The 27,254-nt window shown below is 36.2% G+C and overlaps 1 protein-coding gene across 5 annotated transcripts in view; it reads right to left on the bottom strand.

The window, feature by feature from the left end:
- Positions 1 to 27,254, bottom strand: part of GRM8 (glutamate metabotropic receptor 8) — a 342,436-nt gene that overhangs the window by 33,962 nt on the left and 281,220 nt on the right. For 4 of the 5 annotated variants that reach the window (XM_087766391.1, XM_087766392.1, XM_087766389.1 and 1 more), the window contains one exon: positions 14,789 to 15,724. In XM_087766391.1, coding sequence (XP_087622517.1) covers positions 14,789 to 15,724 — 936 coding nt within the window. Of the gene's footprint in view, positions 1 to 7,690; positions 7,824 to 14,788; positions 15,725 to 27,254 lie in introns of those variants that run through there. The other variant, XM_087766393.1, reaches the window with a different exon arrangement.

Genomic DNA, 27,254 nt, shown 5'->3' with positions numbered 1-27,254 from the left:
TTGAATAGCATGCATATTCAAGAAAGGACACAAACTGATGTTTTCTGCCTTTTCCCTTGCACTCTTTGGCACAACTGAAAAGAAGAGGAAGCTTCTTCGGGAGTTACAGAATCTATGTGTCGCAGAGTGCCAAAATTAAGCTTCCACAAAAACTTCAGTTATGAAAACACCACAATTACAGAGGGTTTTCTTTTGTATCTTTGTCAACTTGCATAGATTTTATTCTGAGGAAAATGGAAATTCATTTACTATAAAAATTAACTGAAAGCAGAAATAGGAAAATCAGACAAAGTATCTGATACTTCATCAAATAATCCAGTACAGCAGATGTGGCTCTTTGCCTCTTGTCCTGTGTGATAAGAAATAGAACAAAATGAACTCCACACTTCTTATTAATGAATTAAATCTTTTTTTAGTTGATGTGCTGACCTGTTCCATTGGACTTCATGGTACCAAAATAATTACAATATCTTGCTGAATCTGCAGAAGTGTATGTTTGAATTTGGCCTTGAAGCGGTCAGGCAGTTGGACCGTTGTAGGTCCCTTCCAACTGAAATCATTTTATTCTATTCCATTCCATTCCATTCCATTCCATTCCATTCCATTCCATTCCATTCCATTCCAGCTCTTGATGTACAGCACTCATGATGACCATGTAGTAATGGCTGGTTGAATCACAGAATCAAATGAAGCTGTAAGTAATGTTTGCTATATAACTCCCCTGCCTGCCTTGGCTATGCAAGTATGTCTTCAAACACATGGATTAACCCACTCTTGAACTCGAGAAAGTGGCTTAACATATCTTAAATCCACACAGACACTTTTAATTAAACTGAAATTTGAAAGTAGAGCTTCAGGCCTGGACTTGTAGGAATACTGGGAACAGAGCTGAAGACCACTGACCTGGCACACTCTCATGCTGTGAAAAATAATCAGGATCTATGTACAAAGCAGCCATGTTTTCTGTACAGTGATCATATGAAAGTCTGTCCAAATGGTAAACTTTCAGGACAACGATTCCACCAAATGTCCTACCCACCTTAATTAACGTTGTAAGTGACCCAAGCGTCATTTGCTGAGATTTTATTCAATATTCCCACATGTAATTTTCCATCTACTGACAGCTAGTTTCTCCTCATCTGCATATTCAAAGCAGAACATAGAAATAAAACTGTAAGCCATTACTAAAACTTTCTCCCTGTGCATGGTCCTAGAAGACCTCTCATGACAATCTTTAGCTAGTCATTCATACTTATCACACAGAGGAAAAACCCAGGAAAGTTGTTCCATGAAAATAGAAACTTGCTGCCTCCATAAACTTTACAGAACAGCTACTGGATGTTTTGATTCTTTTCAAAGTTGTTCAGTTATCTTAAAGGACAATTGAACATATGTAACAAAGACAAGGAAGGATGTCTTTTGTGCATATGAAGTCAAAAGATAAACACAGCATTAAGGGGCTGGACTTTGTATGAACCATATATCCTAGATACAAAATTGTCAGGATTAGGAAATCAAGTGCTACGTGGCTGGATTTACAGCGGAATATTTTAGGCATATGCAAATTTTAGACTTCGAGCCTTTTCAAACCACCAATTCCTTATCTTAAGCTTCTCTCCAGCCTGCTCTCCAGAACTGCTCCCTAAACACAACCGACTCACTGTTTGTTACATTTCCTCATCATTTGTCCTGTATCTGTGAAATACCTACATGTCCTAGTAGATAGCTGTTTATTCATCTGAAATAAGCAGACATGATCTCTGAAACTGCAAACAGGTGGATTTTTAATAGACTGCAACAGGGGGCGACTTGTGTAAGTGAAAAAACAGGACAACAAGACCTGTCTTTGAAAATTACACGTACTCTAGTTCCCTTAATGTTCTTTGACAAATCTACATACTCTAAGCTTTTAGGAAGCAACAGAGGCTTTTCTTTTCTTTTTCTCTTTCTTTTTTAACAGACATATCACTCACACACTTTAATTAGATTGTGAGCAAAATGCAGTCATCATCTGAATAAGAAAACAAGTACATTTAAACCTCTAAGGAAAGAGTGTGTGATTCTTCAAAATAAGTGAAAGAGGCATTGGTTAAGGGGAAAAAAAAAAAAAGAGAGAGAGAGAGAGAGAGATGAATTGTGAATATATTGAAAAAGTTATTTCAATGAGCAGTCAATAAGGTATAGAGTGTGGGGCCTCTGTGAAATATCCTTCACCCAAGTGGATGGCTTTATAAGAAGAGAATATTGTTTACCAGAGATGAAAAACTAGAATAAAAAAAAAAATCACAGAGAAAATAAGCACTGGCGCTCTGAAACACATCACTGCTGACTAACCTGACAGGTTAGATCTAAGTTACTTGCTCATACTCTGTCATTTTTAACAGCATGGTAGTGCTAACTGCAGTAAAAATAGGTCTTGGCATTGACTCTGAGGCATTACATGTGTTGGAAAGGTGCCCACGGTTTCATTTTGCAACCATAGGGGTCTGGTCTTCTGTCAATGTGTGTGCACAACTTCTTTAACATTAAGAGGAATATATGTGTTCATCCATGGGCAAAGAAGCCCAAAAAGCTTGTGCTAGCATTCAGGTGACACAATTAAAATCAGACTTAATCCTTCCCATTCTGTAGGTAAAAAGTCTAGCATAATTTTACAAAAGCTTTTATTTCGGTCATATATAGAAGACAGAAATTATTAATTAGGTTTATAGTCAAACAGTGTTCTGCAAGGTACTAGTACATTCTGTAACATGACACCGACAGCATTTAAAAATCTCTTTGTTGCAATTAAAAACAAAATCAATCCAGAGTAGCTCTTCAGCTTACAGTCAGTGTTTTGAAATACAAAGAACTTTTTCCAGCAGACAGGTTTAGAAACCACATTAGCTTATGTCATACAGAAGAAGCCTGTTCAACTGCAGTTTTGCCATTTCCTTGTATATTCTGGTGACCTTGAGAGAAAATGGATATAGTCAAATGCTAAAACGCTTGGCTGTGATACTAAAATGCCTTGCTCTGAATCACCTTCTCAAAGCAAGTGCAGCTGGAGCAATGCCAGCTGACAGTGCTTCCCTCTAGCCCCCAGTCTAGCATGAAACCCACCCAAGTACCATACAGAGCTACATGGCTACAAAGCGAAAGGCCAATAAAGGAAACCATCAGTCAATGAGATCTGCTTCTTGCATCCCTGCCTAGGAGACAGGAGGAAGCACACCACATATTTCTCTTTTCTACATCTATGCCTCCTTCATGCTTACAAACTTTTACTGTTGCAGTAAAGCAATGTATGACGTTGTTTAAGGACATAATGGATTTAGCATTTTTCCTCTTTTGGATGTTTAGAAAACCTGACCTGCCTGCAATGTATTTTTATACCATTCTCCTGGTGTGCAGGAGAATTCAAACACACATAGGGCTGTTTATTAAAATGACACAAAAGTGCAGGATAATCAGTTCAAGATAAAGCCAAGTCATATATGACTCAGATAAACAATGAAAAATACAGTGTCAAATTACCCAGTTATATTTTTTGTATAACACAGATACACAGAATTCGAACTTACTTACACAGATCCCTTTAGAAAAGCTTCTAGCAGCTTGGAAAATAGATGGGATGCATACAGAGGAAGGATAAAAGGAAGAGTTAACAGCAGTTGGGGCAGTGACATCAGGGGTTTCTTTACATCATTGGCAAAACTCCCACTCACTTGAACTGGATTGTGGCTTTACCTTATTCTTTCAGAAATGAAGCACTGAACAAAGGAACTAAAATTTGGATAGATTTGAGAACACTGGATGTAGTCAGATGGAAAGAAAGCAAGCAAACATTTTGTATATAGAAGTCAGAACAAAATTTTGATCAATTTAAGAGTGAAAGTAACAAACACCAATAACATAAAGCCAACATCAATCAGTGTCAGTGAGGAAGAGGAGGAAGAGACACAAGGATAATTGCAGGGTCTAAGTCACACAGAAAAGAACTAGAATTTGGGTATGATGGAAGAAAAGTGGCACTGGCTGGAATGACTCTTCTATATTGAACAAATTATGAAGTAAGCAAATAGGGAAACAAGAGACAAGTATATAAACAATAGCAAAAAATGAAGGTTGATAAGGACAAAGGTTATGGCTTTGGTGGTGTTTGGAAACAAAGAAATTACAAGCCTCATTGGCAAGGCAAATAATGCTGAGGGAATAGCAGAGAAATTTCCAACTTGGAAATGTGGCAGCCTTGATGGAGATATGTGATCTTTGTAGGTCAATAAAATTTTATGCAGTGTGATGGCTCAAAGGGATAGGAGGTGATGTGTTCTGGAGGAAGCTGCTTCAGACTTTACCATAATTTGCATTGTGTGTGTAGGACTTCTCCTTCTAAAGCACCATTTCAGTAGATCAGCTCTTAAGGAAAACATATGGTGCAAACAATTCCCTTACAGAGACTGTTTGAAAAGCAGTTTTGGGCTTTGGGACCAATTTCTGTATCATGCCACATTGGTTTGCCTGTGTCTTTTTGATGACTAGATTAGGAGATAGATGCTTTGCCTGCTGTGAGCTCTTCTGCTATACCTCACTCAATTACAAGTGCTAGCTTACTAGAAAAGACATTTGCAAAATGTCATGTGTCCTTCAGCTTCAGAGCTAAAAATCTTTTCCTATATTTGTTATTGGACACTGTCTTTTAAGCAGCCTCCCACTTCTTTTCTAATCTTCTGACCTTCCTGTTTTGTAATTGGGAAATGTTGTGCAGTACCTGTTTGAATGTCATTCACAATACCTGTGAATACCTGCTGTTATTCCATCTGAGTTCAGTGGAGTTAAAAAAAGGACAATCAAGCCCTGCGCCTTTTTTCCCTTCATTGTTCAGCCATTCTTATTGTACTGTGGTAGAGAGGAGGACGTTTTCTGTAAAAAACAGATTTATGCAGGTGCTGTGTCATCAGTTCTACCAATGAGCATGATAACATTGCTTTAATCCCATCCATATGTTTCAAAATATCAAGTAAACATGACCTTGATAATTGCCGTGAAAACAATCCTTTGACCATTCTACTAGGGTCATGCTTCTGGTAAACTGACTGATTATGAAATCACTCTCAAGTCTGGAAAGCATCATTTTAGGAAGAGAAAAATTCGAACTGCATGTACATACTGAAAATTCATGTCTAAAGTTAAGAGGATATTTCATAATTAATCCATTTTTAGCTGGATGACTAGAAATAAAGATAACGTTCTGTTATTGTTAAATTCTGCCCCTCCTGGCTTAGCCTGTATGCATCTCTCTGTTGCCATTTTATCTCTTGTTAAGAAGCTTCACCATAAACTGAAAGAAAAATAGGCTTTCAAAAAATAGATGTATATGACCAATTAAAGTCTTTGTTTTGTAGAAGGTGGTCATGTATGTATTGAAATACTACGGGGCCTTTTAAACTAATTATTCCGATTTCGTGTAAGAAAGAGCTTAAAGTTATGTAAAATGAAACTTTTGTACACACACACTTAGATGCCTATTCAGTGTTAACAATCTAATTAAAGATTTATTCCCATAATAGATTTAGTTTTGCTTTTTAAGAGTAAGCATAAAACTCACTTGTCTCTGTGAAATCAGATTTCCATCATTTTCTGGTTCCTGGTATTTCCATCTTTATGAAATATGAATTTAACATTTACTGTCCCCTACATTAAATTTTAGACTTTTATTGTATTTATCAAATCTGTTACAAGTTTTACTGGGCTTATATCTAATTAAATTTCTGGTCTGGATCTTGTATTTTGATTGGATGTCCAACTCATTGGCATATTCTCAGCTACACAAACTATGGCAATTCTTAAACAACAGAATGGTCACAAGGGGCTGAAACACACATCAACTTACAGTGCTTTACATAACTAACACTTTAGTTGAGTCACCATAATTGTCCTTGAAAATGTTATTAGTCTAAAGGAAATAGAGGATAATGTGGCTTTCATTAGGTGCATCAAGTTCCAGATGTGGTGATGAGCTTGTACACGCATTGTTATTAAGGCTCAGCCTATGTATGGCAATTTACCAGTCCACAGCATTTTATCATATTTGTAAGATCAAACTCTTGATAGTGTTATGAAACCTATGCAAAATTGGAATTATTGTAGTAGGAGATAAGAAAGATGAGAAGCTGAATATCTACTCAAAGCTAAGATAAAGACTTTTTAATTTGTTTCTTCTGTCTTTCATATGTGTGTTTACTTGTTTTCAGTAAGGTGAAAGCACTGTTAAAGCTACAAAAAAGGCTATTTTTGTATTGCTTCCAACTTGGCAGGAGCTAGCAAGTACAAGAAGTCTCATAAGACCATCCCAAAAAGAGTTCCAACCCAATTTCTAAACGGCGTTCTATTTAAAGATTTTCTATTTTTCTTAACAAAAGTGTAAAACAGTTGAAATTAACTTTCTATTACTTATAGTTAGATTTTTCCCTGGTATGTGTTTAACATATCATTCTTAACTGAAAAAAAATTTCTCTTTTCCTGTATATTTTCAAACATATTCAATTCCAATTTTCAGTAAGTGATAAATTTGCTTAAAGATATTTTCTATACAGTTTGTGCTAGCACTAGTTTTATCTAACTTAAACCAGCCCTTCCAATGCCCTAGGAACCTAAGAATTTATAAAGTGCAAGTCACTTCATTGTTTTGAAGCAATGGCTGAAAGGAATGGGGTCCTGTCAGGCCACAGGGCAGCACTGGAGCTACTCACTGAAAGATTCCTTGGTCAGTAACACATCAGCCTGCTCTGGTCTCAATCGGAGACCAGATTTCAATCTGAAATGAGTTTGCAGGCACATATACTTCTGTGAGGATGAGCTTTTTATTAGGCATCTGAGTCCAAAAATTGCTGCATATCCCTTCATTTTGAATGCAAAATTAGGGACAGCATTGAATACAAAACAAGATGCAGGAGCTGCATTTGTCTCAATCCTTTTTTTTTTTTTATAAGGTCCCATGATGCAACATTTTATGTGCATCCCTTGAATCCCCAGATCCATTCTTGTTGCATACAGAGAGCCTTGCAATTGGTCAAAAGAAATATGCTTGCTTTTAATCAACTGTTAAACTGTCTGTGGTCCTCCTCAGATGCAATGTGGCTGGGCACCAGTTGTCAGTGTTTGACCATCAGGGCACAAAGCAGCTGAGAGCGTGATTAAACTGTAAGATGTATTACCTGCTTTTTCTTTTTATGCAAAACCATCAGTGACTTGGATGCTGCCCTATGCATAATAATGACACAGAGGACCCCATCTCACAGTTACACATGTAGATGAATCACAATTGTGACAGTTCATAGCATCTTAATTCCAAAGAACAATCCCTTTCTTACGTGCAAGGATCATCTAATATCAGTGGAAGGATTTCTCTTTAACTACACTTGTTGAAGACAACCACATTTTTGGCACTGAACAAATCAGAGCCAAAAGATCAACATTTTCATGAGATGATCTGATTTCTAGAAATACAGTAGATAAGGCATAAAGTTTTTTCCAAATTATCTCTGTGAAACATTTGTGATCTTTCACAAACTGCCCTCTGTGATTACTGATTATTCTTTTCTAAATTAGATGAAGACAACAGAGTTATTTAGCTATCTCTTTTTTTCACAAAATTGTTTCTACTTCTCAGTTAGAATTAAGTACTTACCACAGAAGCCATCAAGTAGTCAAAAAGGTCTATTTAAAGTTCTCTGGCAAGCATTCCTTCTTCATATACCTGTTACCAACTCTCTGACATTCCCCAGGATGGGGCAGGAAGCAGATCACAGGCAAATCTAATTTTTCTGGCAGCTCTTTCCTGTCTTTGGGAAAGAAGCTATCATTCATCATGGGGCCAGAAGTAAACATGTCAGACAAGCAAAACGCTGGTGTTTTCCATTATGTGACAGGTGCACATCTCTTCAATGTACACAACTAGGTATGCCAGCTCAATGCTCATACTGGAACAGATATGCAACCATGCAGAAAAGAACAGGGTATACAACCTTCAGGTGCACAAGGAGTGTCGCACCGAACTGAAAAAAATGGCTTTATATTTTATTAAATAATCCACTTCTTTCTTAGAGAAGCTGGCATTTTCTCTCTTCCTGATACCTTCTAATAACCTTATAATTAAAAGTCAGTGCTCAGTGTACATACTTTAAATGCTAGTGGGTTAATTAATATTAAAGTAAACAGAGAAACGAAATTACAACCTAACGACTGTAGGCATATCTTAAAGTTGAGTCTTTAAAATTATGTATGCATTAGCTTTGCACAAAGTCCTTCATTCAGCAAGAAGAACACTTGCCGAAACTTTCGTACACATTATGCTGAATAACAAAAAATCTAAACAGGGGTTAGAATTTTAAGAAGTAGCTGCATTTAGCCCTCCACAAGATTTTGTTGCGTGGATAGCACAGTCTGAAAGAAATCTTCCCCCTAGCTTTCATGCACTTTAAGCAGGCAGGTCACACCTACATGTTATGAACCGTCAGAAGCAGAGGGACCTTTTTTCTTCAGTCCAAGGGAGTTTCAGCAAACCTTTGCAGATGCATTTCACGTCAAACAACTTGAAAGAACTTGGGAGCTTTGCCTCTTTCTCCTCTAATCATTCACTTCTGGAGCAAAGCAGCTAAACAAGCAAGGAGATGACTACCCCACAAAGAATGCTATGATCTTAAATTACCAAAATGAGCCTGAACAGCATCTAAGTGAACAGAGCTCAAGATATCTTTTTGCACAAGAGACTGACGTGGCTGACTACAGTAATCCCTTCTGATTTCTTAGTTAATCATCTAATGCAGTTTAGATAATTACACTATAGTATCGTTTAATTTCTAAGAAAGTCAGTACTTGTCCTAAAAGCAGTCAGAAATGTTTTGATAAATTTTTCTTTAAATGTAAGTCTGGCATTATAGTTAACAGTCAGTTCAGACATTTTTCACTTTAAGAAAGCGGGAACAGTTTAAAAGTTGCAAAATTATCCTGTTTCAAGTTCAAAACCACTCTGCTTCCAAAATTCATTTTAAACTCAAAAAGATAGAAAAGGTTGAAACTGAAAAAAAACCTTTCTACATGCCCACAATATTTTAAGTGACCCAATCCATCATTTTTGTCTCAGTTATTAGCTAATAAATTTTTTCCATAATTTCCACATGTGATTCTAGTGGTAACAGGGTAGCTTCTCCTAAGAAACAACTTGTGGAATAGGTTCCCACAAAGTCTCTTTTGAAAGAAAAGAGGATCACTATATTTAACTGGTTTCTCATTAGGACTACCTTTTAAGCAGCAATTTACAGAGCCACACTGGAGAAGTATGACCACTCCTGTGTCCTCTTGCACCAACTCATGGAAGGCTGGGGAGGGAAAAGAAGATTTGTAGGGCTTTTTATGTTTGTTCAGCCGATGGGTGGACCCAGCAATGTCCATGACCTCCACTGCACTGAATATCTTCACCAGCTGGAGGGAAACATGCTGTGTCAGGGATAAGCAAGGAGCAAGGCACTTCCCTCACAGAGGGGAAGGGAGAAGAGGAAGATTGGGTGATAACTTGTAACTCAGTCGTACTCTTATTCACATCTTTTCTCCCACTGCGTTTCTACAGCAGAACAACAAAGTCCTAATTTCTGCTGAGGATTAGGTCACAAATCCTAGGAAATTACCAAATTTAGAAATAATTTAGCTCATGAAATATTTACATTTGGAAAAACATGAAATGATAAAACATTACAAAAAGCTTTCTTAACATACACTTTCCAATGAGAGGGAGGGATATTTCTATCAGACAATCTGGTGAATTTTATCTAATTTTCTATGTTCCAAAACATGCAAAAATTCAATTACTGATAGTTTTGTTTTAATCCTGCAGGTCCTCCTGTATTCTAAAGATTCTAAAAAAATCAGCAATAGCACAGAAATTGAGTTTTGAACAATGATGAACTGTGGAAAGTATCACTTCAGCAGTCTTCTAACTTTGGATCCTGTAATAATGAAAATTAGAAACTGTTCCAAATATCCCTCAGATTAATCCTCATGCTATGCACAGTGTTGGCACTAAAGATTCTGGTTTAAACAAGCCAAACATTATTCATAAATTGGAAGAAATACTAACATGATAAGTTGTCTTTCTTTACTTTTTCCTGTGATGTGTACTGCATGGACTACCTGCAGAGCTAAATCTCTGAATAGGATCAGAATTAGAAGAGAATACTTTGAGGTGAAGAAAAGCCTCTGTGCAGTCTGCTTCATTAACACAGTCTGAGGCATCATTAAGATGCTTTGTTTTCTTACACTCGTAGGAATATATTTAGCTAAGAATTTATAACATAAACACACACAAAAAAAAAAGATGTTTTGTCTAACTTTGTAGAAATGTGGGGGAAGTAAGGGGTCTCTACCTGAATTGCCACTAGTAAGGTTTTTTTTTTTTTTTTTTAAGCTAAAGAACATATCTTACTAGACCGATGGAACTACCTCTCCCTCCCACTGAGAACAGAGAAGCTTCCTCTTGACAACTACAACAGTAGCTTACAAGTCAAATCAATATTGAGATACTCTTGGAAGTGTTTCTAGCTTCTTTTACTAACAGCTGGATATAAGCATAAGATCCACATGATCAGCAAATCCAGGACGAAAACAGCTGGAATAGTAAGATCACAAGGATAATAATTTATGGGAAGATTTCTACCATACTTTACAACTTGTTTTGCCTTTACTGCAGTTATGAAAAGAGAGATCAAACTTGTCAGAATAACTGGAAAATATGTTAAAATTTATCTGTCTTGTCAGATTACACCTTGCAATTGCTTCTGATGGGAAGAGAAGGAAGAAAACATTCGGTGTTTTCTGTGGTCCTCTTTCCTTAACAGCAAGTGCAACCTCCATTCTTTCATAGTATGGGAAAGAAGTACTCGTCTTCTCACTCAAAACAGAGTATTTCTAGGTTAATATAATAAATGTCTTTATTATCTGTGAATGAACATGATTCATCCAGCTGTCAAAATCAGTAAAAGGAAGGAAATTTAAAAAGTTCAGTTTATCAAATAGGGATGTACTTTAGACAGCCATCTATCCTCAGCTGGTTTTTGTGCAGTCTGCAATTGTAACTTAATTTTACCCAGAGGTTCATCAAACATCTGTTTTAATCACTAAGGTAATTTCACTCTTTTTTTCTGTGGCATTCCAGTCATTCACTTCTTTTCCTCTAAAGCACCTCACTGACATTTACGCAAGTGTTAGCAAATTGGTATTTTATGTCTTAAGGTTACATTTTTCTTTCAGTCCAATGACGCACTGGAATAATTAAATTATTTGTACCAGTTTCCTTTCGTAAAGCAGCAGCTGTCAAAACAGGCTTGATCACGAATGGACAAAGCCATGAATTAGACAAAAAATAAAAATCACATGAGACTTAAAATCAATGCTCTTATTGCTTTCTGCAGAACATCTGTAGAAATGACAATCTAAAAATGGTGTGTTTAATAGCACAGGGGTTTTATATTCTATTGCTTGAGATTAAGGACAAACAATAAACATGGAGTTCCATAAAAGCCACCAAGCTTGGGTTAGGCAAGGTTATTTTGGATTGGTATTTTAACCTTTTGTTAATTGGCCATAGATGCATATTATTTTTAATTTCTTCAATATTATATAGTAGTTTTCTCAATTTTGTATTAAACTTATACGTAAACTGAGATAATAATATATTAGTAGAAACAGCATCTGTTATAAAGGGCTGTTAAGAATGTTACAAATGTCAAGACTATAAATCAACATATTCCCACTGAGTCTTGTCAAGTTACTTTAACTTTTACCATGTTTTCTCTTATGGATGTGTCACACCATGCAAATTCAGGCATTTAACTCAGCTGTATTAACCAGCTAGAGACCCAAGGTTCCTCACATGCACAGTAGAGAGAGATGAGTTTCCCATCCTGTGCTTCACAAAAAGAACATATGAGGAAGATTCACAGTCTGTCTGCAGAAATGTACTTATGCTGATTTACATGGCCTTCATCACGCATATTTGAAGTTTGACAGACACACTCAATTTATGGACTTGCGCCAACTGTACAGGTTTATACTCCTCTAGTTTCTATCCAGAATCTCTTAGCAAATATACATTTTTAGCAATTGATCTCAAGGCCACTAAATGTAAAGGTAACCTTTTCATGATGACCTATGAGTTTTGGATCTAGACACCTGTTTTTAGCATTAATGGTCTTATTTTTTTGTTTATCAGTTGAAATATTTTGACAGTGAAATAAAAACAAAAGCTTCTCATTACACTTCCCACTTAACCTGTGTTCATGGAATAGTTAATTAAGTAAATATAACCTCTCTTTCAAAAAATGCATAATGACTTCTGCTACTGTTGTAAGCACTACTAATGTTTAGGAAAACAGAATTTCTTCAAAACATTTTGGAGAAGTTTTAATGACTCTTTATTCAAACAGAAGTGCGTCTAAAGCTCAATGAATTGTTAGTTGGAAGTACACCTGGCTTGTAATGAATGCTATGTTAAATTTTATTACTGTCAACATTTCAAAAAAGGAACCATTGCTTTTAAATAGTACTTTAAGTTCCCCAGCTTATTGCTCTGTTTTCTCTGATCAAACTAAAGCCATAAGAAACATAATTTCAGGATTCTAAAATTAACTGCAAAGTGAGTAAGCACCTAACAAAAGTTTGTTTATTTTCTCTTTCATTTCTTTCATCCTCAAAAAAGATCATAATATTGAATTTCAAATAAGATATTCTATAATGTATTAGTTTATTTTTAAAATGCTTCTTTTGGTGTTATGCATTAACTGAGAAACGTACAAGCAACTTTCAGTTTATTCAGACAATGTATATATGCGTGCACTAAGATACTACATTTTTGTCCTATTCAGACAAGCAATTTAATTGTATGAAAGCATGAGCTATTATGATGATGTCCATAAGACTCTGTGTGGAAACATGGTTTTATTTGCAGCAGAAAGTAGAAGCACCATGAAAAGAATTATTTGAATTACAGAGCTACTGTATTAGCATATTAATTTGGGTTTTTTCCTCCTGAAAGTCGTTATCTGAAGAATAACAAATCATTTAGAAAAAAAGGCAACTAACAAGTGAAATTTAGTGTTAGAAGCTGTGCAATTTAGTATAATTTGTGTGTTCAGTCTTGAGTTTCATAAAAGAAATGCAAAAGAGGTGTTCATTAAACTCGTCTTCAGAGTCAAAACCAAATCATCCTTTACTACAAGCTAAGGTGAACCAATGGTGTAAATCAAAACTCACTGTATAGTTAACAGCCAAGTAATATTTTCTGTGTTTCAATACTCAGAAATACATTTCTTTTGTTGTAGGTACTTGCCATAAAACTGACTCGCCCAAGCTGTTAAAACAGAAAAGTACCACACATTTATATAACAAAGTATTTTTGTGACTTAAGCCTACTCATACAAAAAAGTCAGAATTTAAATACAATTCACCTAAACATGTTTTTCTATATCAAACAGGATTTTTTATCTTTACTTATGGTATCTATGATATGCCATTACCTTGGTACTCATTTCCCCTGACTTAATCCAAAAGGCTATGGAAATCAAGCTTGACCCAATTCAGCAATTTTCAGTGAGGAATTCCAATTCAATTTTTAGTGAGGAAAATGTTTTTCTGTCACACTCTCTCCCCTATACAACTCCTCTGCTTGAATTAGCAGGTATTTTATCAAGCTATACAGACTTATTCTGTAATTATGCAGGTAAGAGTGCCCTCTAAACCAGAGACATGTCAAACCTTTGCACAATTATAAGTGGACACATGTTGACTTTTCCAATTAAATTAATTAAATAAAAATGTATATTTTAAAACATTATAAAAATCACCTGCTAGAAGAAAAAGGGAAAGAATTTATGTAGAAGACTGACAACTTTAATTTCTTATTTTTAAGATTTTCAAATCTCACAGGTTTGTAGTTTTGAAGACTGATGCTGGCATTATTGCTCTTTCCTACCTAACTTGCCATTTTCGCCACTATCAGATGGATAAAAACTCACACAGTCCACATTTACCTCTGCCTTGCCATTCAACTGAGAGAAGGAGAGTCAAACATCTGATTTATTTTGTACTGCTCACCATGACCGATATCAGGAAAGATCCATGCCAACTGAACAAGGAGTAAAAGATATCCAAGTACGCAACATCTAATTTCTTATTAAAAGATCAGGAAAATGTTTGCTTTTTACTCTGAGATAATAATTAGTGAATTACACTTTATACAATTTTACATACACTTCATTCACTCCTCCCTTTTTTTTTTTTTTTTTTTAAGTTATGTGTGTCAACCAGATAGAAAAGTAACTCTTTTCATTCTGCCCAGGCATTCTTCTTCATTATTTTTGACAAATTTAAGTTGATCTTCTCAGACTTTTGAAATGCCACTATTTCTATCAGATCTGTGGATAATAACAAAGATTTATAGTGCTTCACGTAACAGGCTAGAGCATCACTGAAGGGTAATAACAAACGTTAGAAGAAACAGTCATTTAAGGATATATTGAGAAAATGTCAACATTATTATGCCAGCCACACCACAATCACATATAGTTTCTTCTGTTAAAATATAGTAAACCTATCTTTTGAGTCATATATTTTATTATCTGCTAATTCTGAGAGTTCATTTGCAATTAGCATTCAGAATTACTCATTTGTAAGAGTGAAAATATTGTAGTGTTACAAGTATTGCGAGACAAAAATAAAAAGAGGATAGTATTTGATTTGTAAACTTATCATCACTTACCTTCTCTGCTGATTGGGCCGTACCAAAAAAGATTGGAATAAAAGCTAACCAAATTATGCAGGTTGTGTACATAGTAAATCCAATGGGTTTTGCTTCGTTGAAGGTCTCTGGAACCCCTCTTGTTTTAATAGCATAAACAGTGCATGTGACCATCAAGAGAATACTGTATCCAAGGGAACAAATGAGAGAAAGATCTGAAATGTCACATTTGAGAACTCCCCTGGCATTTTCTGGTTCAAGTGTCCTCTGCTCTCCATAGTCTACGATGGTATGTGGTGGATCGATAGCAAACCAGATGAAGACTCCAATAAGCTGCATGGATATGAGGCTGAAAGTGATCACCAGCTGGGAAGCTGGACTAATAAATTTGGGAGCTGTGACAGATTTTTTACCTTGTTCAAATATTCTGTGAATCCTGTTTGTTTTGGTAAGCAAAGCAGCATAGCTGAAACACATGCCAAGTCCTAAAAAGATCCTTCGAAACGAGCAGACCACTGTATCAGGAGTCGCAATCATTAAAAAAGTAATGGAGTAACAGAGAAAAATCCCAGTCAAGAGCACGTAACTGAGCTCCCGTCCAGAGGCCCTGACGATGGGTGTGTCGTTGTACCGGACAAATGTCACAATTACAAAGGTGGTGGCAATTATACCAAGAATAGCTATGAAGACGGGCACGATGGCCCAAGGAGAATGCCACTCCAGCTTGATTATAGGAATAAGCTGGCAATCCGTACGGTTGGCGTTTGGTCTCTTATTAATGGGGCACAGTTCACAGCTGAATTCATCCACCTGGTAATGGTACCCCTCACAGCGTTCGCAGTGCCAGCAGCAGGGCACTCCCTTCACGGTTTTCTTTCTTTCCCCGGCTTTACAGGGCAGGCTGCAGACAGATGCTGGATGAGTGTGTTCTTTATTAGCCCACTGCATGTCTTCTACCTGTGGGTATAAAAAAGTAATGAGCCTTCTATTTTCCTCCATTTATAATATCCTAATCCTTGCCACAGGTTTGTCATAAATCACTGCATGCTGACAGTACAAATACAGTTTACCATAATAAGAAACCTGTTTCTTTCCCTTGTATTGACTTTATGAAAGTGTTAAATGATTGTGTCCAATAAATCATTCATGCCACAGGCTTGATGAGTGTCATTAGTTTCTATTTACCTCTTTACTGCTGACCAAATTGACGTCTGTAAAGATATTTATTGACTTCAGGCTAGTTTAAAAGCAAAAAGCCCTGTACACAGTGCTTTAAAAGTTAATCACATGCAAATATAAATACCAGTAGTTCTCAAACATTTAATTACAAAATAAGGCTATGTGAGTTTCAGATAAGTTTCTGGTACAGTAAAGAAATAGATTAAAATTTCCTTGCATCAGCTCTGGCAGAACAAAGAGTGCCAGAAAAAAGACCTATGATGCCACCTCTTCCACAAAAGTGGATATTTTATACTTGGATTCCACTTCCTAAGTCTTGAAATGCACAAGAGTATTTTGTTTACATTTCTAGAAGATAAACATAAGTATATACTGCTTTCTGATTAATAATGGAAAAAGATGTCATGACTACTACTTCAGTCTTCCTGATTTAAAAAGTACAAGGATCCTTTTGTAGTAGAGAACAGATGCACACAATGCAGTCTTGTTTTGGAAATCCCAGATTTCTCCACAGCAGCGCACTAACAAAATATACTTTTTTCATCCACTTATCTACTCTTCCTCTATGCCCCCCCCAGTAAAATCTGAATAGGAAATTCATGGATTTAAAGCATATCCTGCTTAAAATTATCACTCGGTTTCGTCCCAGCTCTCCTTAGCCCACCCTTAGTAAAACTGTGTTCTGCAAGAGGTCACACTGAGTGAACCAGAGCAGTGTGTGGAGCAAAGAGCTACTTGTAGGCACCAGAATCACTCTGTGTTTCTCCCATGCTCCACCTTTCATTCCTTTGTTAGGTGATAAGGACTCAAGGACAAAGAACTTGCCTTGTTCTTGCCTATTAAGTGCTTAGCACTTTTGTTTAATTTGGAGGCTTTATTTATAAGTGAGACAGCAGTAACAAAACTTCACGTGTCAGGACTGTTTTCAGTTACTTCTGGAGGAGGACAGAATGAGGACAGCTTATCAAGAGGGATAATTTTGGCCTTAATAGTTTATTTTTTCAGCAATTTTTCAACAGATTTGAGAGAAAACCACAATGTAACATTGCCAGCCTCATTTGCCTTCCTCGGAGAGCCAGAGCACCAGTTACAGCTCCATGCAGGGTGAATAAAGCAGCAACAAGCAACCAGCCTCTGTCTCCTCTGTCCACTCTTCTGCACAGTGTGGGACTTTGCTGTTATTCACTATGCAAAGGGGCAAACAAGGGACCACACAGTAACGAGGAGACAAGAAATTCACTCATACAACCAGCTCTGTGAATCCCCCAAGTCACTCAAGGACTTCAGTGGGGTTTGGATTGGTCCCAAACCTACAGAAGTTAACCATTCTTTATATCAAGGACTGTGCTAATTACACAAAACGCAGCGTCTGGTGACTATCTAAAAGGAAACCATTTAAGTAATTAGCTTCCTAAAAAAAAAAAAAAAAAAAAAAAAAGAGAATAATCCAGTTGCCTGAAACAGTTTTGATAGAGCCCAAGCACCAAGCAGAGCACTTGACACTCTAAGAAAATATTCACCTCTGTTACAATCTCCTGGTTTTAATCACTGAAATTCTCAAAGCCTGCATAACCCCTACTGTTTCATCTACTAGACAAGAGAGAAAACGTGTTATGATGAAATCAGTCTGATAGCAAAGACATATTCTCCTTCACAGTGATGTTAGGAGAACAAATACATCAAAGCTTGTGATTTACTCAGTTATTATGATAACGGGGACAATAGGAGGCCATGGTCATTAATCCAAATCTGTGGATAAGTTTGGGATGACTCAAAAAAGAACAGTACTGCATATTTGCCAGATTATAGCACACAATACAGAATCACCGGGAGAGTACACAACACCTGATCCAGCATAAACTTAGAATGGCATGGACAGGCAATATCTAATCTGGCAGAAAGCCTGACAGGATAAAGCTAAGGTGTCCAAATTTTTTAACACATTTGAACTAGCAAAGTGGGTTTGTACCAAATCAGCATTTAATACCATGAGGCTACAGTGCTTCTTATCTGGCATTAAGCATCCTAAAGACACATTTACTGTATTGTGAATCCACGGCTTAGATAGCCACAAAAGAATTCTGTATACCTTTCAGAGTTTCCACCTTAATAAAAGAAAAAGGAAAAAATATTTTTTTATTTTACAGCTACTTATGATTTCACATACTTTTGTCTTGATGGTGCTTTAATTGACTAAAAACATGCTTAAAAACTCTTCCTGGTTGGCAATACATTAGAGTGCCTCAGGTTACGCATCCCAGAGGCAACAGCAGATAATAAATTCTTATTTCTGAAGGTCACTGGTAAAGATTCATATTATGTTTTTCATTCTAGTATATCTGACACAAACTACACAAGATATAATTTCCAGCATGGCAATATGGGATTATGAATGTTGGAAAACTCGCTGGCTAAACAAACTTGAGTCTTTTCTTTTTTAAAAAAATTAATTATGAATATAACCACTATTAGTTCTTAACAATGGAACAATTCAAACAAGAATGGACTCTTAAAGCATAAAAAAATTCTAACTCAATGTAGAGAATAACCAGAACGAATGGCTGGTGCAGGTGCATTTTACAAGGTATACAAGTTATGTCTTACAATCTGTCTTGTCTGGATTAATTTTTTTAGGCAAAACCTACAGTTACATTTAGGTTGACCTACATTTCTGAAAAAGCTCTTAACAAAAATGTTATGAGTCTTTGCTCATGAGTTTTTTATTTCATTTTCTATCTAACAAGAAAGAGTAGATATATTCGCAAGAAACGTTGGCCAGTGTTTGAAATTAGAGATCCTCTTTAAGATACTTGCAGATCTGAGATTCTGGCATTGTAGGATTTTAACTCTGGAAGTGGGTGCAAAGATGGGATTCTCCCATGAACCCAGCCATCTTGACAACTCAGTTTATAGCTACATTAACAAGAGCCGATCTGTGGAGCAAAGGTGTTGGCTCTAAGGACTTCATGTTCACATTGATTAGTATTTGAAATTAGAGTCTGGGAAGGAAGGTTATATTCAACTAATTTTGATGTAGTTCAGTGGACTGAACTCCCGGTAATGATTAAGGAAGATTAGATGTCCTTCTGGAAAGCACCTTCTGTTTTCATTTCAGCCAAAAGCAACGCAGTTCACATAGCCTGAGACCCACTCCACAATGAGCAAGTGTGCTAAGTGGGAATAATTAGCAGATTCATTTCAAAAGCAGACTCTTGATTGGAACCAAAATGCTAATGTGCGTACACCCTCAGACTGCTACTTAGACACTACTGTAATAGAGGCAGAGTAAAGGGCAGGAGAAACTATACCTCAGAGTGAGCACTGCTTGTTTTTATTACATCCGAACAGGTTTGCTGAGGGTTTCTGTATATGCAGCAATTAAAGACTGAAAAGTCATGCTACCTCTGGTCACCTGGTTGATTCCCAGCTATCCATAACCTGCAGCATTCTTTGCCTGTAATATATTTTTGAGCTATTATTTTGCATAATATGAATGTAATAAGGAAATCCAGTACAAGACATAATTACAACAATGGTCTTAAAGCTCTCTCAGTTTTTTCAGTCACTGAATGTATATACCAATGGACTTGGCTTCTCGAACCCGTGCAGAAGATTCACCTGTGTCATTATTTTTCTATCCTTAGGTTATAGTACTATTGATCCCACTTCCTCTTTGAGATTAACTTTAGACAATAAATGATAGTAGAAACTGTTAAGAAAGAAGAACGTGAAGGAGGATCATTTGGGAACATAGAGCCAGGGATATTGTATAATTTTCAGAACTGCTGAAAACCCGTATTAGTCATAAACTTTAAAGGGAGTTGCTGGATGCTCAGCTTCTTTTGAAAATCATATTGGTTTTTTATGTAGACATAAACACTTAGCAGTGGAACTTTCAAAAGTGCCAAAGGGAACTTGTTCAATCCAGCTAATTAATTTAAATGGGAGCTAAGTGTCTTATCTGTTTAAGTGCTTTTGAAAGTCCCACTATGCTTCCATTTACAATTTTCACAATCTAAATACTCTGGAAAACCTGCCCCAAAGTGATCTAGAAGTTCAAATGTTACAAAACTAACTTCAGAGGAGCTTAACTCTAGGCACACAATTTTAAACAAAATTCTCATGGGGGAAAGAAACAGATAAAGAAGCCAAAGATGGACAAAAGAAAGAGAGAAAAGAAGGGTTTTTTTGACATTCAAAAAGAATTAAAAAGTTCTGAATCTCTTCAGCCCTTACTGATCAAAATATCTGGATCTGCAGCACTCTTTATACTGCTCAGACCCTGTCGAGGCTGGGCGAGTCTCAGATTATTAAGTAGCCTTAAGTAAACCTAGTTTCTAGAAGACTTCATTTTCACGTGACACCTTCTAGCTGCTGTTCGCTACAGTGTGATATACGACAAGGCAAAGTTCATTGTTAAATGTATCCAAATTCATCATCTAGATCAGATGGACTGGAATAGCCTAGCTTGGTATCTATTATTAATAATAGCTTAAACATTATTATTAATTGTATTTGAGTAGCTTCTCTGAATTTGGAAAGTGTCTGATAGATTGATGTGCTATCATAAAGTACCTCACATTCCCCTAAGACGATGTTCCATTTTCTACTATTCTAATACTTACCAGAGTGAAAACATCAGAAAGAGTACGACAGCATGTCTGCAAGACACGTACTCATTTTCTACGAAATGCATCATGATACAAAGAGAATGGCTTTACTTTTACTGCTATTTAAATAGACATAAAAATCATTTCCATATGAGATATCTACCTGACAAAGCTGCAATTTGCTTTAATTTGCAGCACTAAGAGTCACAGTTCACTAAACCATTAAAATACAGACAAAATGCCATTTCTTATCAAAATCGAGTAAACACCTCTATCCTTCATGAACATTACAAATACAATTTCCTCTAACATCTAATACTAAAGCTAAAAATTAATGATGTGAGAACTGGGCTAAAACAAGGTGAGATTTACATGACACAGTACAAGTAGCACATTCACGTTCCTGGCACCTATGTTCTTCCAATAATCAAGCAACTCATTCAATTTAGCAATGCCCTCAGCAACTGGAGGAGACTGATCAAAAATGCTGTTAATAGGTCACGTATAATTTCTGAACCACTTATGTGTACAAAACCACTCTGTTTTCCATTCTTAATGATCATGGAAAAATTTATCGCTTACATAATTCAGCAACTGGTGACAATATAAAGGCACTTGGACAGCTTTCAGAGAGTTTATATCAAGGACATTGGTGGATAATATTTTAATGTTTCTGATTATGTTATATTATCACTTGCAGAAATTTTCATTTTTGAAATCTTACCTCAAAGCTAGATATTTATTTAAAATAATGAAACATATATGTTTAAGGATATTATTGTAATGAATGGAATTATACAAGATCTGGACAGAGGAACGCAAGTAGTGCATTCTACCAGAGTTATGGGAGCAGGCAAACATCTTGTTCTGCAGTCAGCTAGCCAAGACTTTCAGAAGCATCAAGGCTCTCACATATAGCTTCATATGGCTTTTAATAGATATTCAAATTCTTAGTTATAAAAATGATAAAGAACTGAAATATCACCTCCAGCTGTCACTAAGAGTTGCTCTTATTTTTGTCTTGAGTTCTTGGAAGTATTTTCTTTTCTGACAAAAAGGTTCATCAGAGGAGCATGGCAAGTGAGTGAATTAAGGCAATTTAGTCTAATATTTAGCTTTTTAAATTGTCTAATGCCTCTGTTCTCACAGTAAAAGTTCAAGTCTCTAATGTACCTTGTCCAATCAAGTCATCTGAACCATCAAAAAACAAAATTAAGCTGAAACTCGTTCAACTAAAGTGAATTCATTATGAGCCTAAATATAATGATCATTGCATTCAGTCTGTCAGACAGATTTTATCTCTCTAGAGAAAAGCTGGGTATACTAACAGACTAAACTTACAAATATTTAAGAGGCGTGTGCAGAAGGGAAATAAGTCAAGGACAAAAAATAGTTTTAAATTAAAAAAAAAAAAACAACAAAAAACAACAAAACACAGAATGAATCCAGATTGTCAATGGCAGTACAAAATCACTATCATTACCAAATTTGCCATAACTCATTCACCCCAGAGATGTTTTCCTAACAACTGAGATGTTATTTTCTGGAATTTCAGACACAGATATTCCTAGAGGTTTGCAAAGAACATGGGATCATATCTTTGGGTTTACCACATACTGGTTGAAAATTAATGCAGTTGAATATGAATCTGAGAAGCTTGATTAGATTCAATGACCATTAAAGGACTAGTCTGAAATACTACAAGGAAAATCATTCTTTGCTTTTTTCTTTAGGAAGAGAAGCACAGGTTGTTACAACCCAGATGGAAGTTGATTTCTCCTAACTGTGAATCCACCTGCTTAAAGTTCTTCCTAGGCACACCACTTACCATCTCTATCTCACAGCTTCCCTAAAGGAAAAACACAGACAGTTACATTTCCTGTCATTTAAATTTTAATACCTATTTGCATGCATGTGTGTATAATTATTTATATGCATGTACGATTTAAAATGTCCTGTACTACAGGAAGGAAGGTGATATTTATATTACTTGAAAGCATTGCTACAGAACAATTTAACAACTTCGGTCTCTAAGCTTAGAGTTAGCCTATATGGCTCTGATACAGTCTGACTTCCTTGGTGACCTTGGGCAAATTATTTAACCTGCTTGAATCTCAACTTTGCAATTGGATGGAGGGAAGCCGTCATGCAGACAGGAGCAGTGGAGACACTTAAGCAAGTTTAAAGTGTGGATAAGAAGTTTAAGCGGGGATATAACTGATCTGCATCACTCAGGTCTGGAAGATTTTTTGCCCAGCAAGTACTCATATTTTAGAAAACTTGATTAAAACAATTTTTACTTTTAAAACTGAGCAATATTTTTTCCAAGAATTAATACCAGACACATCATAACAATTCTGTGCTTCCTCAGCATGTCAAAATCTTTCTTGTCATCCTAGTTTCCCAGAACTAAAATATCACCAATCTCTGGAATTACTAAAAGCTAAGAGAATACTTTTTTAATGTTCTGGCCATATTAACAAGTCATCTTCAGCTAGGACAAAATAATTAAAGGGAAGGATGCTCTGAGGTAATACATACAAACAGAAAAGAATGGTGAAAACAAATACAAAGTTTCTTATGTTCTTAAACCCAAAAAGTTAAATACTAGCCTTGCTTTATCAATGGAAGTATGTTATTTACTGTGCTGAGACTGTAATTTTACCTCAAATAAACCAACCTCACTAGTTAAGTCATATATTTCATGGCCGCTAAATACTTAAATACAGGAGTATACTATGGAAACCTTAAACAGGGACTAATCATACCACTGTATCATAATCTACAGAGAGTGTTTATTAGTGCTACATGGACTTTAAACCCCAGTCTTAAAATGCTAGCCTTTGAATGGTTTGGGACCTGTTTATTTTACTTTTTTTTTTTTATATACTTTTACCTTTCTCTGCCTGTGGTTTTGTTGGTACTGACCCTAACAGATTCTTGGTACAAGGGTAGGAGGAGCTTCCCTTCTTCAGTTTTCCAAACAACAAACTTACTAATGTGCATGGAATACCTGGAGAAAACCATTTTATTCTCCGATGGCATGGGGAGTAGACTGGCACGAAGTGCAGTGATTAACAGGTCATGAAGTAAACAGCTACTGTTACTGCACTGTGTAACTATCAGATGGAATTTTACAGCAATGTAGTAGGCACTTCTTTTCAATAAAAGCAAGATTTTTTTTTTTTCCTCAGAAGCATGAATCACAATTAATTTTTAAGCACCTGTTTATGGAGATAGTCTCTATTTACAAATGAGACCCCCAAAAAAAACCAACCCAAAACAAAACAATAAATCCAAACAAACAAAAAAACCCCACCACAATTATTTCCTTAATAATTTTATGACACAGCAATATCTTATTCAACGTTATATCAGCAGACTTCAGATCTTTTTTGAGGGCTTTGCATGATCTATTGTCTATATTTTGAAAATATATAATTAGTATCAATGGATCAGACTGCAAATCAGGTTTCCAATTATTCTTTATGCAGACCACTTTCACATAGACAATCTCTATCGCATATCCTTACTTAGAGGTCCTCGCTGCCCTTCCATGTACCTGACATGCACTCAGAGAGATTTGAATGAGCATTTATGTATATTACTTATGATGTACACACAGGGATTAAAGTCATTATATGCTACCAAAAGCAGACTGTGCCACAAATTTGCTTATAATTAAGCATGTTTAAAAAAAACTCAAATTAAAAAAAAAAAAACCAAACTTGTCAGATTCAGATTTTTCTTTAATAAAATGCTGTTTTGAGAGGAAACCTTCCACCATTGCCCTTTTTTGTCAAGTGGTAGTTTTTGACCAGCTCTAGTACTAAGGTCATTTGAACCACAAGGTTTGGAAGTACTTTTTTCTTCCCGTAGTTGATCATGCGGAAATAGCCTGCAAGCATACTTCAAAAAATTTAGTGCCTTGAGAAAAGGACCCTAGTTCTGGCAAAGAGATTTTTAACGTCACTTTACTTGTGCCTGGGGAATCTTCTCAGTTCTGCCCAAGGTCCATGTCATCGCCAGTGTAATGGACTAGTTGCGTTTCTTGGTGAAGCTCTTAATACCCGTAACAAACATACTCACTCCCAAATCTGTTGCTTTTATTTCCAGTTACCTAAGTTAAAGTTTGAGTCAGGCCTGTCCCAAGTCTGGTGCTCAAGAGCTACTATATTTCCCTTCAATCTGTGTCAGATGCCTTTCATTCCCAGTGGTGCTCAGATTCTCCCCGACTTCACAGCTCAGAGTAAACAGAAGGAAAACAAGGGGTTAAGCATAATGGCCATTTGACTTTAAAGGAATTTTATATAATTTTTTTCTTTAAGATTAATTCATATAATAAATCCCCTTGTCTGATGAAAAAGTTGTCACCATTATATGCTTTTAATCATTCTATTGGTTTGAAGGTGAGTTTCTTTATCAAAACAAGAAGCTGCTGTCCCCAAACACCTGCATGATGGCCTGCAAAAAATGTACTGGGCTAGACCTTCAGCAGATTTAGATCAGTCCAGTAACTTCAGTAGAGTTATGCTAACAAGGGCATGACCCATACACATATTTAATATTACTTAAGGAGATGACCTGCCACCCTTTTTGTTATCTTTAATATTTCATTATTTTAAAACTAGAAATTAGCCATTCATAAAAAGCCTCAGTTCAGTATGAAAAAAAATGTTGTTGGGTTTGTTTTAGTTTTAATCCTGCCCTGTTATTTTTAAATGGTTTAATCTATTTCCTATTTCTTGATCAATGCAAAAGATGCTGTGCATGTGAAATTGAAGAATGAATGCCTCTAAATTCCAATCTGCACAACTTTTCCTACAAAATAATACCAACACACAAACAGTATATTCTTTTTATTCCCACACTGTTCACAGACCAAGACCTCAATTGCACTAAGGGCTATACAAATCCACAAGAAAAAAATTGATGGTCTCAATCCTAAAGAATTCACAGTCAAACCATAAGATAAAGGAGAGCAGAGTATAAGCAGAATACAGAAAAGGACATCCTAAAAACAGCAAGGCAACACTGATCAGCGTGATAGTCAGCAGTCATAGCATACCTCCAAACAGATGCTTTTTGAGGAAATTGTAGCAAGAAGATTTTTAATGAGGGAACTGAAAGAAGAGAGCAGGGCAATTTTGCATTTATTTCCTGAGCCTTCTATCCGAGCACAAGCGGCAGCAAGACAGAAAGCAATAACTTCATCACTGACCTCTCAAACAATAACAGAAAACAGAGCTGGAACAACCTGTGATCCTGTGCTTCTCTGTTTCTAAACAGTGTTTCAGCAAAGTGAAGCACTTGAAATTTTGAGCAAAGTTGCCCTCACCTCAGCAGCCTTGTACATTAATTGACTGTGACAGAGGAACAGACAAGCTCGGTTGAAATGTAGGGTTCAAGTTTATTTCCCTGTCTCATAAAAAAGGCACACTGTTCCTGAACTATTGTCCAACCTGGTTTTAGGAAAAAAAGCTGTTAATATGTGTAGTACTTTCTACCCTGAAGCACTGCAAAATCCTAAAGACCATCCTAAACACATTGTTTTGACATTACTTTAAGGTGGTTTTCCACTAAAATAGCTCTTATCTTCTTTGCCAGCTCCTCCTGATGAACAGTCAGATCTTTCCATGATAATAATTTTGAATGTTCAGCACTACGTAAACAAAAGAAAAATCACACTGGCCCTTTAAACACAGTTCCAGCCAGGTAACAAAATCACATCTAAAGAGTCTGAAAGTCTGAACTAGTTCAGAACTAGCAGAAAACAGACTGTGTTTTATACTGAGAGTGTCAGCAGCAGGGGAAGAGCTCTCTCTGCCAAGTCTATGCTGGTGCTTAGAATGAAGAGTCAATAATTAAAGTGAAAATTCTGTGGAGAGACTTAGTGATCTGGCAGGCACAAAACAAGCATGTGGAAGAACTTTAAGCTACAGAAAATACCACGCAGCACATTTAGTCAGAAAAAAAAGGAAAAAAAAAATCCTCGTTACTAAGGCAAGAAAGACAAACACATTCAAACTGAGAGTACTTCAGGAAGTCAGGGGTTTTCATATGGACTGAACATACTGAGATTTATTCTACAATACTTAAAGAACTGACTGAGGAGATAGAAAGCTCTTGAGACTTTATGGGGAAGTATGGAGAACTTGCAAACAGGAAACCTAGTGCTCATGCTCCAAAAAGGGGGAAAAGAATCAGCCAGGGAATAATCAATCATTCTGTTTAACTTGAATTTCCAGAAAAATCCTGAAAGAAACGAACAAACACATTTCAAAAACACAGAGAAAACAAACAAGACAAATAACAACCAAAAGGGATCTGTCAACAATGAGCTGTCACATTTCCTTCAGTGAGAGAGTAACAGGCATCTTGGATGAGAGGCAAGCAGCTAGGTGTCATTTATCTTAACATTAGAAAGATTTTTGACACCATCTCAAATTACTCTCTCAGTCATAAGCAACCTGTTGAATCAGATCTAGCCCCTAAGGGCTAGGTGCAAATTGTATCAAAAAGCTGTGGGAAGATAAAAATATGTCATTGATTCACTGTCAGAATGGAAGGGATGGTCCAGGGTGGGGCCTGGAAATGTCTGTTCTTAGTCTGCTATTTTTCAATACTTGTAATAACCGCTCAATGCCATTTGGATGATCAAATGGAGTATATGGTGATCAAATTTGGGCGATAACACT

This window comes from Nipponia nippon, unplaced genomic scaffold (genome assembly GCF_047370975.1).
Source record: "Nipponia nippon isolate SJK-2023a ecotype South Korea unplaced genomic scaffold, ASM4737097v1 scaffold_3, whole genome shotgun sequence".
NCBI classification, from domain to species: domain Eukaryota; kingdom Metazoa; phylum Chordata; class Aves; order Pelecaniformes; family Threskiornithidae; genus Nipponia; species Nipponia nippon.
The sequence above is the reverse complement of the archived record's forward strand: the minus strand, read 5'-3'. Positions and strand labels throughout refer to the sequence as shown.